Source organism: Mustelus asterias, chromosome 4 (genome assembly GCF_964213995.1).
Source record: "Mustelus asterias chromosome 4, sMusAst1.hap1.1, whole genome shotgun sequence".
Classification (NCBI taxonomy): Eukaryota; Metazoa; Chordata; class Chondrichthyes; order Carcharhiniformes; family Triakidae; genus Mustelus; species Mustelus asterias.
The window spans coordinates 46,139,075-46,156,101 of NC_135804.1; the positions used below are offsets into that span (position 1 = coordinate 46,139,075).

A 17,027-nucleotide genomic window follows, 5' to 3' on the forward strand; every position below is an offset into this window, starting at 1 on the left:
GGGTTAGGGTTAGGCTGTTCTACCTGTATTATAGTTATTATGGTACATCCCAGTCGGGCTCCGCCTCCTGGGAGAGGTATAAAGGTCACTGCTCTGTCTGGGACCCTTCAGTCTGGGATTGTGTATTATATATGGTAGCTCTATTGTAGTAGTCAATAAAAGCCTTTATTTCCTCGAGCATCTCTAGCCTCGTGAGTTATATCGCGCATCAATTACTTTGGAAAATATCTTAAAAAGTAAGCAAACCTTTTACAAAGGAAAACTCTCGGCTGTCAGTTACACATTTAAACTGATAAACAGAGCTGGAAAACGTAACAAAAGAAAACAAGGTACTTTACACCTTACATCCATAATATTAATTCTACATTATTTTAATTAGGCACAGATTTGAAGTGAAATTGAAATGTATTTTGAAGATGACGGTACTGAAAATATCTGATTAGTAAACGCAGACTTAATTCAACTTGTATTTGTGCCCTGCAGTTTGTCAACGTATAATGTAGTTTATTACTGCTTGGAATGCAACAAGTGCAAGTAGTGTGCAATCCTGTTTTGGAACCATTTTGAAACCCTTTGAGCAAAGGATATTTTGTTTATATATTTTGTTTCTTGTGCCAGAGCAGTTGAAGAAATGTCTAGTTAAATATCCTTGTTAGGATGGAAAGAGGTTGTAGCACTGGCAGTATCATCTTTATTCTCTTCCCAGACCTAGTGGTGCACTAGTAATTCCTGGAAGAGAAGGTCACTACCAGGGGCTTATAGCTTGAGGGGTGCCAATCCACATCAGGCTCACCAGGAGTCTCTCCCGCTCCTACTGCCTGCCAATCAGCGTGTTCGGAAGGATTTTGCAGGTTGATACAATCTGTTTGGCCACGTTATGAATGCTCCTTCCTTGGCCATCAGGTAGGACTCGAATACAGAGCTTCTGGCTCAGAGACAGTGTGCCACAATACCTCCACACCGGCACTATTGTAACCACTTCAGATTGATAACTGCCTACTGGGAATTGTCAATCTTGAGAGAATATGCATGTTATTTGGAACAAAATTCTCAACACCAGTGTCTCATTTCTATGTAACGTATTATAATTTGGGCCCCTGCACTTCTCTATTTTTAATTATATTTGAGGGCTGATGTCAGCCCTCTGGAATAAAAGTTACTTTCCCTTATCCAAGAGTTAAAAAATGATTAATTCAGTTTCCAATGATCACCAGGCTGTTATCTTCCCAGATTTTGTGCACTAATTTATCAAGCCTTTACATCTGACACTAATTGTGGTAAATTTCTCAACAAGGGGCTCCGATTATCTCCGATTAGAACATAGAACATAGAACTGTACAGCACAGAACAGGCCCTTCGGCCCACGATGTTGTGCCGAGCTTTATCTGAAACCAAGATCAAGCTATCCCACTCCCTATCATCCTGGTGTGCTCCATGTGCCTATCCAATAACCGCTTAAATGTTCCTAAAGTGTCTGACTCCACTATCACTGCAGGCAGTCCATTCCACACCCCAACCACTCTCTGCGTAAAGAACCTACCTCTGATATCCTTCCTATATCTCCCACCATGAACCCTATAGTTATGCCCCCTTGTAATAGCTCCATCCACCCGAGGAAATAGTCTTTGAACGTTCACTCTATCTATCCCCTTCATCATTTTATAAACCTCTATTAAGTCTCCCCTCAGCCTCCTCCGCTCCAGAGAGAACAGCCCTAGCTCCCTCAACCTTTCCTCATAAGACCTACCCTCCAAACCAGGCAGCATCCTGGTAAATCTCCTCTGCACTCTTTCCAGTGCTTCCACATCCTTCTTATAGTGAGGTGACCAGAACTGCACACAATATTCCAAATGTGGTCTCACCAAGGTCCTGTACAGTTGCAGCATAACCCCACGGCTCTTAAACTCCAACCCCCTGTTAATAAAAGCTAACACACTATAAGCCTTCTTCACAGCTCTATCCACTTGAGTGGCAACCTTTAGAGATCTGCGGCACGGTAGCACAGTGGTTAGCACTGCTGCTTCACAGCTCCAGGGTCCTGGGTTCGATTCCCGGCTCGGGTCACTGTCTGTGTGGAGTTTGCACATTCTCCTCGTGTCTGCATGGGTTTCCTCCGGGTGCTCCGGTTTCCTCCCACAGTCCAAAGATGTGCGGGTTAGGTTGATTGGCCAGGTTAAAAATTGCCCCTTAGAGTCCTGAGATGTGTAGGTTAGAGGGATTAGTGGGTAAAATGTGTGGGGGTAGGGCCTGGGTGGGATTGTGGTCGGTGCAGACTCGATGGGCCGAATGGCCTCCTTCTGCACTGTAGGGTTTCTATGATTCTATGATATGGACCCCAAGATCTCTCTGTTCCTCCACTGTCTTCAGAACTCTACCTTTGACCCTGTAATCCACATTAAAATTAGTCCTACCAAAATGAATCACCTCACATTTATCAGGGTTAAACTCCATTTGCCATTTTTCAGCCCAGCTTTGCATCCTATCTATGTCTCTTTGCAGCCTACAACAGCCCTGGACTTCATCCACTACTCCATCAATCTTGGTGTCATCAGCAAATTTACTGATCCATCCTTCAGCCCCCTCCTCTAAGTCATTAATAAAAATCACAAAGAGCAGAGGACCAAGCACTGATCCCTGTGGCACTCCGCTAGCAACCTGCCTCCAGTCTGAAAATTTTCCATCCACCCTCTGTCTTCGATCAGATAGCCAGTTACCTATCCAATCGGCCAACCTTCCCTCTATCCCACACCTCCTTACTTTCATCATAAGCCGACCATGGGGGACCTTATCAAACGCCTTACTAAAATCCATGTATATGACATCAACTGCCCTACCTTCATCAACACACTTAGTTACCTCCTCAAAAAATTCTATCAAATTTGTGAGGCACGACTTGCCCTTCACGAATCCGTGCTGACTATCCCGGATTAATCTGCATCTTTCTAAATGGTCGTAAATCCCATCCCTAAGGACCTTTTCCATCAATTTATCAACCACCGAAGTAAGACTAACCGGTCTATAATTACCAGGGTCATTTCTATTCCCTTTCTTAAACAGAGGAACAACATTCGCCACTCTCCAGTCCTCTGGCACCATCCCCGTGGACAGTGAGGACCCAAAGATCAAAGCCAAAGGCTCTGCAATCTCATCCCTTGCCTCCCAAAGAATCCTAGGATATATTTCATCAGGCCCAGGGGACTTATCGACCTTCAGTTTATTCAAAACTGCCAGTACATCCTCCCTCCAAACAACTATTTCCTCCAGCCTATTAGCCTGTAACACCTTCTCTTCCTCAAAAACATAGCCCCTCTCCTTGGTGAACACTGAAGAAAAGTATTCATTCATCACCTCTCCTATCTCTACTGACTCCATACACAAGTTCCCACTACTGTCCTTGACCGGCCCTAACCTCACCCTGGTCATTCTTTTATTCCTCACGTAAGAGTAAAAGGCCTTGGGGTTTTCCTTGATCCGACCCGCCAAGGACTTCTCATGTCCCCTACTAGCTCTCCTAAGCCCCTTTTTCAGCTCATTCCTTGCTAACTTGTAACCCTCAATCGAGCCATCTGAACCTTGTTTCCTCATCCCTACATAAGCTTCCCTCTTCCTTGTCACAAGACATTCCACCTCTTTCGTGAACCATGGTTCCCTCACTCGGCCATTTCCTCCCTGCCTGACAGGGACATACCTATCAAGGACACCCAGTATTTGTTCCTTGAAAAAGTTCCACTTTTCATTAGTGCCTTTCCCTGACAGTTTCTGTTCCCATCTTATGCCCCCTAATTCTTGCCTAATCGCATCATAATTACCTCTCCCCCAATTGTAAACCTTGCCCTGCCGTACGGCCCTATCCCTCTCCATTGCAATAACAAAAGACACCGAATTGTGGTCACTATCTCCAAAGTGCTCTCCCACAAACAAATCTAACACTTGGCCCGGTTCATTTCCCAGTACCAAATCCAATGTGGCCTCACCTCTTGTCGGCCTATCCACATATTGTGTCAGGAAATCCTCCTGCACACACTGCACAAAAACTGCCCCATCCAAACTATTTGACCTACAAAGGTTCCAATCAATATTTGGAAAGTTAAAGTCCCCCATGGCAACTACCCTGTGACCCCCACTCATATCCATAATCTGCTTAGCAATTTCTTCCTCCACATCTCTATTACTATTTGGGGGCCTATAGTAAACTCCTAACAACGTGACCGCTCCTTTCCTATTTCTAACTTCAGCCCATATTACCTCAGTGTGCAGATCCCCCTCGAAGTGCCTTTCTGCAGCCGTTAGATCATCCTTGATTAACAATGCCACTCCTCCACCTCTTTTACCAACTTCCCTACGCTTACTGAAACATCTATACCCCGGAACGTCCAACAACCATTCCTGTCCTTGTTCTACCCACGTCTCCGTAATGGCCACAACATCGTAGTCCCACGTACCAATCCACGCCCCAAGTTCATCTACTTTGTTCCGAATGCTCCTTGCATTGAAGTAGACACACTTCAACCCACCTTCCTGTCTACCGGTACCCACCCTTGACCTTGGTACCTTCCCCAATACTTCCCTCAACACTGACTTCTGGGCTACAACTCCTTTTCCCACTCCCCTGACAAATTAGTTTAAACCCCCCTGAAGAGCCGTAGCAAATTTCCCTCCCAGGATATTGGTGCCCCTCTGGTTCAGGTGCACCCCATCCTGTTTGTACAGGTCCCACCTTCCCCAGAATGTGTTCCAATTATCCACGTATCTGAAACCCTCCCTCCTACACCATCCCTGCAACCACATGTTTAACTGCGCTCTCTCCCTTACATCTCTACTTGGAAATAGATGAAAGATTTTTAACAAGCATCTGATCAAAGAGGGCAGGCACTTTCAGGAATGATGTGAGGCTAACTCCTCTTGGCCCCATATCAATTTTCGACAAAAGGATTAAATGTGCTGTTGCGAAGCCATGCTGTGGTTTATATGGATTTTAGCAAGGCGTTCGATAAGGTCCCCCATGTAAGGCTTCTCGAAAAAGTGAGAGGGCATAGGATCCAAGGGGCTGCTACCCAGTGGATCCAGAACTGGCTTGCCCAAAGGAGGCAGAGAGTGGGTATAGATGGGTCTTTTTCTAAATGGAGGTCGGTCACCAGCGGTGTGCCCCAGGGATCTATTTCTGGGACCCTTGCTGTTTGTCATTTTCATAAATGACCTGGATGAGGAAGCGGAGGGATGGGTTGGTAAGTTTGCCGACGACACGAAGGTTGGTGGGGTTGTGGATAGTCTGGAGGGATGTCAGAAGTTACAGAGGGACATAGATAGGATGCAAGACTGGGCGGAGAAGTGGCAGATGGACTTCAACCCAGATAAATGTATCATGGTCCATTTTGGTAGGACAAATGGGATGAAGGAGTACAATATAAAGGGAAAGACTCTTCGTACGGTAGAGGATCAGAAGGACCTTGGGGTCCGGGTCCATAGGACTCTGAAATCGGCCCCGCAGGTGGAGGAGGTGGTTAAGAAGGCGTATGGTGTGCTGGCCTTTATCAATCGAGGGATTGAGTTTAGGAGTCCGGGGATAATTGTGCAGCTATACAAGACCCTCGTCAGACCCCACTTGGAGTACTGTGCTCAGTTCTGGTCGCCTCACTATAGGAAGGATGTGGAAAAGATTGAAAGGGTGCAGAGGAGATTTACAAGGATGTTGCCTGGATTGAGTGGCATGCCTTATGAGGATAGGCTGAGGGAGCTCGGTCTTTTCTCCTTGGAGAGACGAAGGATGAGAGGAGACCTAATAGAGGTATATAAGATGCTGAGAGGCATAGATCGGGTGGACTCTCAGAGGCTTTTTCCCAGGGTGGAAATGTCTGCTACGAGAGGACACAGGTTTAAGGTGCTGGGGGGTAGGTACAGGGGAGATGTTAGGGATAAGTTTTTTCACACAGAGGGTGGTGGGCGAGTGGAATCGGCTGCCGTCAGTGGTGGTGGAGGCGAACTCAATAGGGTCTTTGAAGAGACTCCTGGATGAGTACATGGAGCTTAATAGGATGGAGGGTTATAGATAGGTCTAGAAGGTAGGGATGTGTTCGGCACAACTTGTGGGCCGAAGGGCCTGTTTGTGCTGTAGTTTTTCTATGTTTCTATGGAAAATTACTTTCTATTAGGCCTCTCGTTAAGATATGTAAAGGGACCATAAGATTTAGGACCAGAATGAGGCCATTCGACCCTTCGAGTTTATTCCACCATTCAATCATGGCTGATAAGTTTCTCAACCCCATTCTCCCACTTTTTCCCTGTAGCCTTTAATCCTTTTACCAATCAAGAACCTATCTAATTCTGTCTTAAATGTACTCAATGACCTGGCAGTGAATTCCATAGATTCACCACCCTCTGGCTGAAGAAATTCCTCCTCATCTCGGTTCTAAAGAGTCGTTCCTTTACTCTGAGGCCGTGCTCTCAGATCCTAGTCTCTCCTCATAATGGAAACATCTTCCGCCTGCTCACTCTATCCAGGCAAACAAGGCTTGTTTTAAGTGGACAGATCGGATATTCAAACTGGCTGGTTTTCAGGCAATCTTGAGACACAGAATGTTTTTACTTTGTGGCCTTTTAGAGAGATGTTTGTTCAGTGAGATAAATGTACGATATGATCCTGTACTATTTCTGGTGCACAATTAAATGCTTTAAAAAGAAGTGTTTGACCTGCTACCATCTACACCCAGCATTGTGCATATGATCATGTTTCTGTTCATAAGGAGCACATTGTCTGTTGAAACAGTATTTATTGTTGAGCATGGAAAAAATATCTAAAGCAACCACATATGAGACCAGCACATTCAACTACATATAATACAGCAATATACTGTGAAATGTTCTTCTTATTTGCTCCGCAGTGGACATCATTGCACCTTGTAAGCACTCTACGTGTTCACAAATAAAATGATCTTGGGGCACTTTGTGATTTGTGGATGGTCAGGTGTGCGTGCAAACGATGAGTTTTTATGGAATGCTGGGGTGTTGGAGTTGGCTGAACAATGCCTTTATGCAGGGTAACATTGACCAACGTAAAAAAGACTCACATTTATATGACCTCAGGACATCCTAAAGCATTTTGCAGCCAGAGGAATACTTCTGAAGTGCAGTCACTGTTGTAATGTAAGAAACGTGGCAGTCAATTTGCACACAGCAAGCTTTCTCAAACAGCAAAGTGATAATGACCAGATAATCTGCTTTTGTGATGTTGATTTCAGTTTGACATTTCAGTTGAAAGGTGGCACCTCCAGCAGTGCAGCATGCCCTCAGTACTGCAAGGGAAGATCATTTGTGTGCTTCAGTGAAAGTCTTGCACTTGGAGCCCTATGACTGAGAGGAAGGAGAGTGCGCTACCATTTGAACCATAGTTGACGCAGATGTGTCATGGATTATTAATTCTTAAACTAAGAAAACCATATTTTCACTGATGTCTCTGGGGACTACAGACCTTATTCACTACTCTGTGCAACCTCTAATCTGGAGTGGCTCATTCTTTTAAGAATTAGCCCTATTACAGATTCATCCCTCCCCCAAGAGCCTGTCTCTATGCTGTACATTCTCTGATTCGATAGGCAAATGGGGTTAACTTAGATGGGCTTTTTGGTCGTCATGGACCAGTTTGGGCTGAAGGGCTAGTTTCCGTGCTGTACATTCTATGATTCTAGGAGTAGACTGGTTTTAGACCCCAGTACTTGCTGTGAACAAGTCCTTGCTATCACTGCAAACATTGAGGCTGGATTTTATCACAAGCACAAGGCTTGAGCCACTTTCATCGATCTTCCCTCAGCCTGCAATACTGTGTGGAAACATGGACTGATGCTCAAACTATTGTTGCTGCTGCCAAGTACCAGGCAACACCAGCTGCTGTGGGCATTTCTCAGCCACAGATGGGTGAAGGTCCACCTACGAGATGAGGTCAGCACTTCAATATGCTCAATAACATCATCTGCAAGCTTGCTCCCACAAGCTGGAGCTTCTGCCGTTGCTCTGGTCTTCTCTACAGCTGAGTACTGTGCACCTGTATGAACCTCAAATGATCACAACAAATTCAGACACACAACTTCACTCAGTAATGAGGATAATCTTTGGAACTCTGAAAGCAACTTCAGTTCAGGGGCTCTCAGTCCACTCAAATAGCGTCCCTCCCTCCATTCGACAGGACTCGGCATCGTGCAGAGAAAATAACCTGAATCAGCAGCAACGTGAACCTTCCCATCCATAAAGAGCTTCAATATCCCACCCAACTCACCATGTGGCTCAACAACCTAGACTCAGATTGAACATTTCCAACTCCATTACACCAATGAAAACTGGAGGAAAGCTTACACAGAAAACATCGAAACTCCCAAGTGAGCACATTAGCCAGACTTTACCAGTCATTCCCGCCGGTGGGATCTTCTGGTCCTGCCAATGGCGAACCCCTGCCATGGGTTTCCCGGCGGCGGCGGGGGGGGGGGTTGTATGCAATGGAAACCGCATTGACAGCAATGGGACCAGCAGATCTCACCGCCGGCCAATGGCAGGCCACCTCTGCCACCACGAAACGCACCATGGAGGCACAGAAAATCCCACCCATTGGCTGGAATTTTCCTATCCCATCCCGGCAGAATCCCCCCCACCCCGGACGTGACAGATCATTCAAGTGCCCATTGATTTCTGCAGAACCAGAAGATCCACCAGCAGGAAGGCCTGAAAACTTTGGCCTTTGTCTCTGATCCAACATCTCAATAACCAGGCTTTAATCTCCCCTGGTGCATGTGGTCAACCCTCAATAGAATATGGACAGGATATGGCCTATGTGGCTACCTGATATACAAGTGACATCTCAAAACACCACCTGGCTGTGACTGTGGTAACCCTGACCAAACCATGGAGCATTTGATAACATCTTACCCCGACTCACATTGGAAGGTGAGATCCTGGAGTTATACCTGCTCTCTAGTGGAGCATTGGTCTGGTCAGCGAACCTGAAATTAAAATGTGACAACAGCATCTGCTCCTAAAACCACACAAAAGAAAGAAGACTGGTTGATGATGGCCATTTGGCCAATGGGCAATGTTGCAACAGAGTGCATCTCTTCTCCTTCCTTCATGGAGTTGCAGTTTAAGTGGATGACATTGTTGAAATGCAGCTCAATGCATTGTCCAGTGACAGGGGTGCAAGTTCATGTGCAACTCCCATGTTCCCTCTTGCCTCTAGTGAGTTCCCTATCAATGCCATGTAACCATGAGATGGTGCTAAATATTGTCTCATGGAAAGAGAAAATCAAAGACCCAAAGTTACCTTGAGCAGCCTTGTCAGAGGTCTTAACCCTGATCACCAACCTGCTTCCCTCCTTAATTTGGGTGCATGGAGCAGAGATACAAGTAGCACAGGAAAAGGGGAAGGTTTTTTGCTTCTTAAAATGGTTGGTTCCATTGGCAAAATAAGTATGATTGTTAAAGGTTTCAAATGTTTTTTGCAATACTGTACTCATAAAAAAATGACAAGCAGATGAAATAGACACAAAACAGAAGCAAGCGGCTCATGACGATACCAATTCTTGGTACCAACAACAACTAAAAGCATCTTTAAAGTAATAAAATATCCTAAGGCACTTCACAGGCACATAATAAAATATGACACCAAGCCATATATGGAGAGATTGGATCAAATGACCAAAGGTTTGATTAAAGAGGTGGGATTTAAGCCATGTCTTAAAGACCTAAAGTGGAAACGCGGTAGAGATGAAGGAAAACACAAATCTTTAACCCAATTCTTGTCAAGGGATTTTACTTCTAATATTGAGTCCTCAATGACTGGTGCAATGACTTGAATGCCACCTCTATTTATTAGGATACTTATAAGAATATCCGGTTTGGTCAGAAATGCGATGAATAAACAAGCCAGTTTACATTCCCAGAAACAGTTGTGTTCGATTTCATCAAAGATCACATTTCATTCTGGAAGTCAGAGATTAATTCAGAGTCATCTGTTTTATGCTGGAGTGGAAGTTAATTTATCTCCATCAATTATCACTGTGTGGACATACGAGATTGTTACAAGTTTATTGTCCCAGCTGCATAATTGTTTGGAAATAGCTTTGCAGCTGAATGATCTTGGGCCAGATTCACTCTCCAGTTAAAATAAGAGGAATGTTGTAGAGCATAACTGTGCATATAATGGTCAAAGTAGGATACATGGTTTTGCTGAGTGAATGTCCTAAATTGCGATTTGGGAATGGTTCCTTGAGATTCAAGCGACAGGACTTGTTAGGAATCTCTTTCCAGGGAATCTCCTTTTCACAGGCTGTAACACTCTTCAGTTTCACCTTTACCTGTTCAAAATAAATAATTGTGTTAGCAAGGTGAAGTTTATTTTTTGATTCCTATCCTTGAAGCCATTTGGAATGTTCAAATGTTGTTTGCTCATTTCAGCAGAATGGACATCATGACAATTTGGTGGGATTTTGTGCCTGCCACCACAACAGGATCTTCCAATGCCCCCGCTGTTAATGTGGTTTCCCCTTACTCACACCCTACTGCCAAGGAGCCTGTGGCAGGTGATTGCCATCGGCGGGACTGGAAGATCCCAGTGGGGAGAATGCCTGGAAAATCCCATCCATAATTATCTTTTTTAACATTAAAGACTAATTCTGACAACACTGGGACACAGCTAAGCCTTAAGCATTACGTCCAAAAAGCATCAATTTAAGTCTCAACACAAAATGTGAGGGCATAGTACAGTATTGGGAGACTCTCTTTGTACAAAGTGTCTCTCTTTCAGATAAGATGTTAAACTGAGGTGCTGGCTGCTTGCCCTGGTGGATTATAAGAACATAAGAACTAGGAGCAGGAGTAGGCCACCTGGCCTCTCGAGTCTGCTCTGCCATTCAATTAGATCATGGACTCAGCTCCACTTACCCACCCTCTCACCATAACCCTTAATTCCTTTACTGTTCAAAAATTTATCTATCCTTGCCTTAAAAACATTCAATGAGATAGCCTCAACTGCTTCACTGGGCAGGGAATTCCACAGATTCACAACCCTTTGTGTGAAGAAGTTCTTTCTCAACTCAGTCCTAAATCGGCTTCCCCTTATTTTGAGGCTATGCTCCTTAGTTCTAGTTTCACCCGCCAGTGGAAACAACTTCCCTGCTTCTATCTTATCTATTCCCTTCATAATCTTATATGTTTCTATAAGATCTCTCCTCATTCTTCTGAATTCCAATGAATATAGCCCCAGTCTACTCAGTCTCTCTTCATAAGCCAACCCTCTCAACTCCGGAATCAACCTAGTGAATTTCCTCTGCACTCCCTCCAGTGCCAGTATATCCTTTCTCAAGTAAGGAGACCAAAACTATACACAATACTCCAGGTGTGGCCTCACCAGCACCTTATATAGCTGCAACATAACCTCGCTGTTTTTAAACTCCATCCCTCTAGCAATAAAGGACAAAATTCCATTTGCCTTCTTAATTATCTGCTGCACCTGCAAACCAACTCCTTGAGATTCCTGCACAAGGACACCCAGGTCCCTCTGCACAGCAGCATGCTGCAATTTTTTACCATTTAAATAATAGTCCATTTTGCTGTTATTCCTACCAAAATGGATGACCTCACATTTCCCAACATTGTACTCCATCTGTCAGACCCTCGCCCATTCACTTAGACTATCTATATCCCTTTGCAGACTTTCAGCGTCTTCTGCACATTTGCTCTGCCATTCATCTTAGTGTCATCTGCGAATTTTGACACACTACACTTGGTCCCCAACTCCAAATCATCTATGTAAATCGTAAACAATTGCTGTCCCAACACTGATCCCTAAGGCACATCACTAGTCACTGATCGCCCACCAGAAAAACACCCATTTACCCCCACTCTTTGCTTTCTGTTAGTTAACCAATCCTCTATCCATGCTAATACATTACCCGTAACACCATGCACCTTTATCTCATGTAGCAGTCTTTGGTGCGGCACCTTGTCGAATGCCTTCTGGAAATCCAGATATACCACATCCACAGGTTCCCCATTGTCCACTGCACATGTAATGTTCTTAAAGAATTCCACCAAATTAGTCAAACATGACCTTCCCTTCATGACTCCATGCTGCGACTTACCAATGGGACAATTTATATCCAGATGTCTCGCTATTTCTTCATTGATGATAGATTCAAGCATTTTCCCTACTACAGAAGTTAAGCTAACTGGCCTATAGTTACCCGCCTTTTGTCTACCTCCTTTTTTAAACAGTGGCATCACATTTGCTGTTTTCCAATCTGCGGGAACCACCCCAGAGTCCAGCGAATTTTGATAAATTACCACTAGTGCATTTGCTATTTCTCCTGCCATCTCTTTTAGTACCCTGGGATGCATTCCATCAGGACCAGGAGACTTGTCTACCTTTAGCCCCATTAACTTGCCCAATACTACCTCTTTCATGATAATGATAGTTTCTAAGTTCTCACCTGCCATAGCCTTCCTGTCACCAATTTCTGGCATGTTATTTGGGTTTTCCACTGTGAAGGCCGACACAAAATACCTGTTCAATGCTCAGCCATTTTCTCATTTCCAGTTATTACACCCCCCTTCTCATCCTCTGAAGGACCAATGTTTACTATTGGCCACTCCTTTTCATTTTATATATTTGTAGAAACTTTTGCTATCTGTTTTTATATTCTGAGCTAGTTTACTCTCATATTCCATCTTACTTTTCTTTATAGCTTTTTTCATGGCTTTCTGCTGACCTTGAAAGATTTCCCAATCCTCCAGGTTCCCACTAATCTTTGCCACTTTGTATGCATTTTCTTTCAATTTGATACCCTCCTTTATTTCCTTAGATATCCATGGCTGGTTATCTCTTTTTCTACAGTCCTTCCTTATCACTGGTATATACTTTTGCTGAGCACTGTGAAAGATCGCTTTGAAAGTCCTCCACTGTTCCTCAATTGTCCCACCGCAAAGGTTTTGCTCCCAGTCTACCTTAGCCAACTTAAAACATCCAATGACACTATTCTAAAAAGAGCAGGAAAGGTGCCCCCAACCAACTTTTATTCTCAACTTGTACAACGCAAACAGAGCTGAGGATCTGGTCATTTATGTCATTGCAGTTTGTATAACCTTGCTCTGCGCAAATTAGCCGCTGCATTTACCCACATTACAACAATAATTACATTTCAAAAGTGAATTATTAATTGTGAAACACTTTAGGAAATTTTAAGGATTTTCAATATCCTATACAAATGCATTCATTTTTCTTTAGTGGTTTTAAGCTGCCGGCTTGTCCATTAAATGTGTTGTATTTGGACTTCCACAAGGCTTTCGACAAAGTACTTCACAAAAGGTTATGAAATGTTGTTGTTGGTAATACATTGACATGAATAGAGAATTGGCTATTTGGCAACAAACAGCAAGTGGGGATAAGGGATTGTTTTTCAAGTTAGTAACCAGCGGATTCCATAGGGATCAGTGCTGGGACCGCAACTATTTACAATATTTATTCATGATTTAGAGGAAGGAAGCGAAAGTACTTGCCAAACTTGCAGACAACACAAAAATAGTTGGAAAGGCAAGTTGCAAGAGGGATCCAAAAAATTTACAAAGAGGCATTGATAGGTTAAGTAAGTGAGCAAATGGAGTACAATGTGGGAAAATGTGAAGTTCATTTTGGAAGGGAGAACAAAAGAGCAGGGTATTATTTAAATGGAGAAAAACTGCAGAAAGTTGTGACACAAAGGGAGCTTGGGACTACTTGTTCACGAAACACAGAAAGCTAGCACACCGATGCAGCAGGTGATCAGGAAGACTAATGGAATATTGGCCCTTTTTTCAAGGGGGTTGGAGTATAAGCTTGGGCAGTCTTGCTGCAACTGTACAAGGTACTGATGCAACTATATCTGGAGCACAGCAAGCAGTTTTGGTCCTCTTATTTGAGGAAAGATATTACTTTATTGAAGGCATTTCAGAGAAGGCTCACTAAAATGATCCCCAGTATGGAGAGATTGTCTTATGAGGAAAGGTTAAACAGATTGGGTCTCTACTCATTGGAATTTGGAAGAATGAGAGGTGATCTCATTGAAACATATAGGATTCTTAAGGGGCTTGGCAGGGTAAATACTGAGAGGATGTTTCCCCTCATGGGAGAGTCTAGGACCAGAAGGCATAGTCTCAGAATAAAGGGGCACCAATTTAAGACTGAGATAAGGAGGAATTTCTTCTCTGAGAAAGTTATGAGTCTTAGGAACTCCTTGCCCCAGAGATCTGTGAGGGCAGAGTCTTTGTGCATATTTAAGGTTGGAGATAGATAGATTTTTGATCAGTAAGGGAATCAAGGGTTACAGGGAACGGGCAGGTAAGCGGACATGAGGAATGTCAGATCAAACACGTGACTTTGGAACTCTATGCCTGAGAAAACAGTGGAGGCAGGAGTCACTGAATATTTCTAAGGCAGAGATTAGATAGGCAAGGGAATCAAAAGTTATCGCGGATGGAAGGGAATGTAGAATTCAACACAAACACATCAGCGATGATCTTATTGAATGGTGGAGCAGACTCAAGGGCCAAATGGCCTACCTCTGCTCCTATAAACACTGCATTATAAATCCATTCAGAAGTGGAAACAACAGCAAAATGCAGCAGATGCCAGCAATATTATTGCCAAGATTATGTGTAGAAAAATATCTTCTCATCTGGGACATGTTCCGATCACATCTCATCAATGATGTTGTTGCTGAATTTAGATCACAAAACATTGATATTGCAGTGATTCCTGGTGGTCTAATCAGCCTTGTTCAACCATTGGTTGTCTCTCTAAATAAACCCTTCAAGGATAGTCCATGAGGTAAAAGTGGAATGACTGGATGATCAGAGGAGAGAAGACGCACCAAGAGAGGCAGCGAACGGGCTCTGATGTCAGCAATCCTGTGTGAAAGGGTTGTAGGGCCTGGGGTGAAATCAGAACGGAGATTGTTGTCGAATCATTCAGGAAATGTGGGATATTAAATGTCCTCGAAGGGAGAGAAGATGATTATTTGTAAAATTATATGGCCAATGATGACATGATTGATGCTGAAGATGCTTTAATGATCAAAGGGGGTGCAGAGGAGATTCACCAGGATTCTGCTGGGATGGAACAATTAAGTTATGTGAAGAGGTTGGACAAGCTTGGGTTGTTTTCGTTGGAGGAGAGGAGACTGAGGGGTGAGCTGATCGAGGTATACAAGATTATGAGGGGCATGGACAGGGTGGATAAGGAGCAGCTGCTCCCCTTAGTTGAAGGGTTAGTCATGAGGGGACACAAGTTCAAAGTGAGGGGCAGGAGGTTTGGGGGGGATGTGAGGAAAAACATTTTGACCCAGAGGGTGGTGACGGTCTGGAATGCACTGCCTGGGACGGTGGTGGAGGCGAGTTGCCTCACATCCTTCAAAAAGTACCTGATGAGCACTTGGCATATCATAACATTCAAGGCTATGGGCTAAGTGCTGGTAAATGGGATTAGGTGGGAGATCAGGCATTTCACACGTGTTGGTGCAGACTCGATAGGCCGAAGGACCTCTCCTGCATTGTATGATTCTATGATTATGCCACTGAAGAAGTGGAGTGAGAGTTAATTGGTTCTGAAGATGAGGAGGATTAAATGGTTATTCTGGATTTTAATTTACATTCACTGCCTGTTCTGCTGTGAAGTAGTCTTCTGTATTGTGATGAAAACTGAATAAAATTGTATATGGCTTTTTCTAGATACATTTAGTGTCTCCTTTGAGGTTATTATAAAAATAAAAACTCAATAATAAAATACATTTCTCACAACATCCTCTGATACCACAATTTACATTGTATCTTATTAAACTGTTTGAAAGGAGAAATAAATTATTTTCCATTTTTGCTACTGCTTTGGCGAGTTTTGAGGGAGGAGTTGGCAGGAACAGATTCTTACCTGGCAACTCTATGATCAGCTGATGAACCGCAGTAAACAGTTAGTTAGCAAGGCAATGGGAGTGGATGGCACAACAATTAATATCAGTTAAAGTGTGTCTGTAAAGTGTCCTTATTTGCAGAATTGTCATACCCAAGAAGAAATCTAGGCGATGGCTACATATGCTTAACCTGCAGAAATGGCCTGGCTTACTGGTAATTGGTAAATATTTCTCACGTTAAGACCGTGCCAGGGATGTGGGTTCAATTCCACCCTTGGGTGACTGCTTGTGTGGAGTTTGCATGTTCTCCCCGTGTCTGCATGGGTTTCCTCTGGGTGCTCCGGTTTCCTCCCACAGTCCAAAGATGTGCAGGTTAATTGGATTGGCCATGCTAAAATTGCCCTTTCTTGTCCAAAGATGTGCAGGTTAGGTGGATTAGCCAATGGGAAGTGCGTGGGTTTATGGGAATAGGGGAGAGGGGAGGGCCTGGGTGGGATGCTCTTTCAGAGAGACAGTGCAGGCTGATGGGTCGAATGGTTTCTTTCTGCACTGTCGGGATTCTATGAACAGTTATCCCTCCAACGTGCATGGATTTCAACCTCTCTAAATATTACTCGTGTGTAAGTCAAGCCCCCACTTTTTTGCCTAAAAGTTTGGTCTCCAAAAAACTGTACTTTTACATAAGTATTTATGGTTAAAAGAGAAACACGGTTCAGGCACCGTGAAACAAACAGTTATCATTGCAGGTCTGTGACCTTTCATCATGTTAGTTACCCTTTTGGTTCAGATGCTGTGTAAAACTCTTGTCAACCCTTCCCCAAAATACACCCTATCGTAGCCTTTTTTAAATTCAAGGATGACTGGTGGGAAAGCGAGGGTAAAATCGGGAGGGTCGATGGTGATGGGAGGTGGTGGATGGGTAATGGGAGGAGGGTAAAAGGTGTTGGGACACTGTCTGGTAGGTGGCGCACATCACTTAACCTGCGACTTCCTGTCCACCCTGCCACGAGATGCGCACATGCGTAATTAAAGAGACAGGGAGCAGGGATTGCACATAACGGCCCAACTTGCTCATTGGCGGAAACACTCCGGTTCCCGCTGTCACCTCGGAAC

General features: G+C 44.0%; 1 protein-coding gene across 2 annotated transcripts in view; it reads right to left on the reverse strand.

Moving 5' to 3' along the window:
- Positions 1-6,757: 6,757 nt before the first annotated feature.
- Positions 6,758-17,027, reverse strand: part of dpep2 (dipeptidase 2) — a 67,657-nt gene continuing 57,387 nt past the window's right edge. For both annotated transcript variants that reach the window (XM_078210923.1, XM_078210924.1), the window contains exon 11: positions 6,758-10,334. In XM_078210923.1, coding sequence (XP_078067049.1) covers positions 10,128-10,334 — 207 coding nt within the window. In that variant the 3' untranslated portion in view covers positions 6,758-10,127. The remainder of the gene's footprint in view (positions 10,335-17,027) is intronic.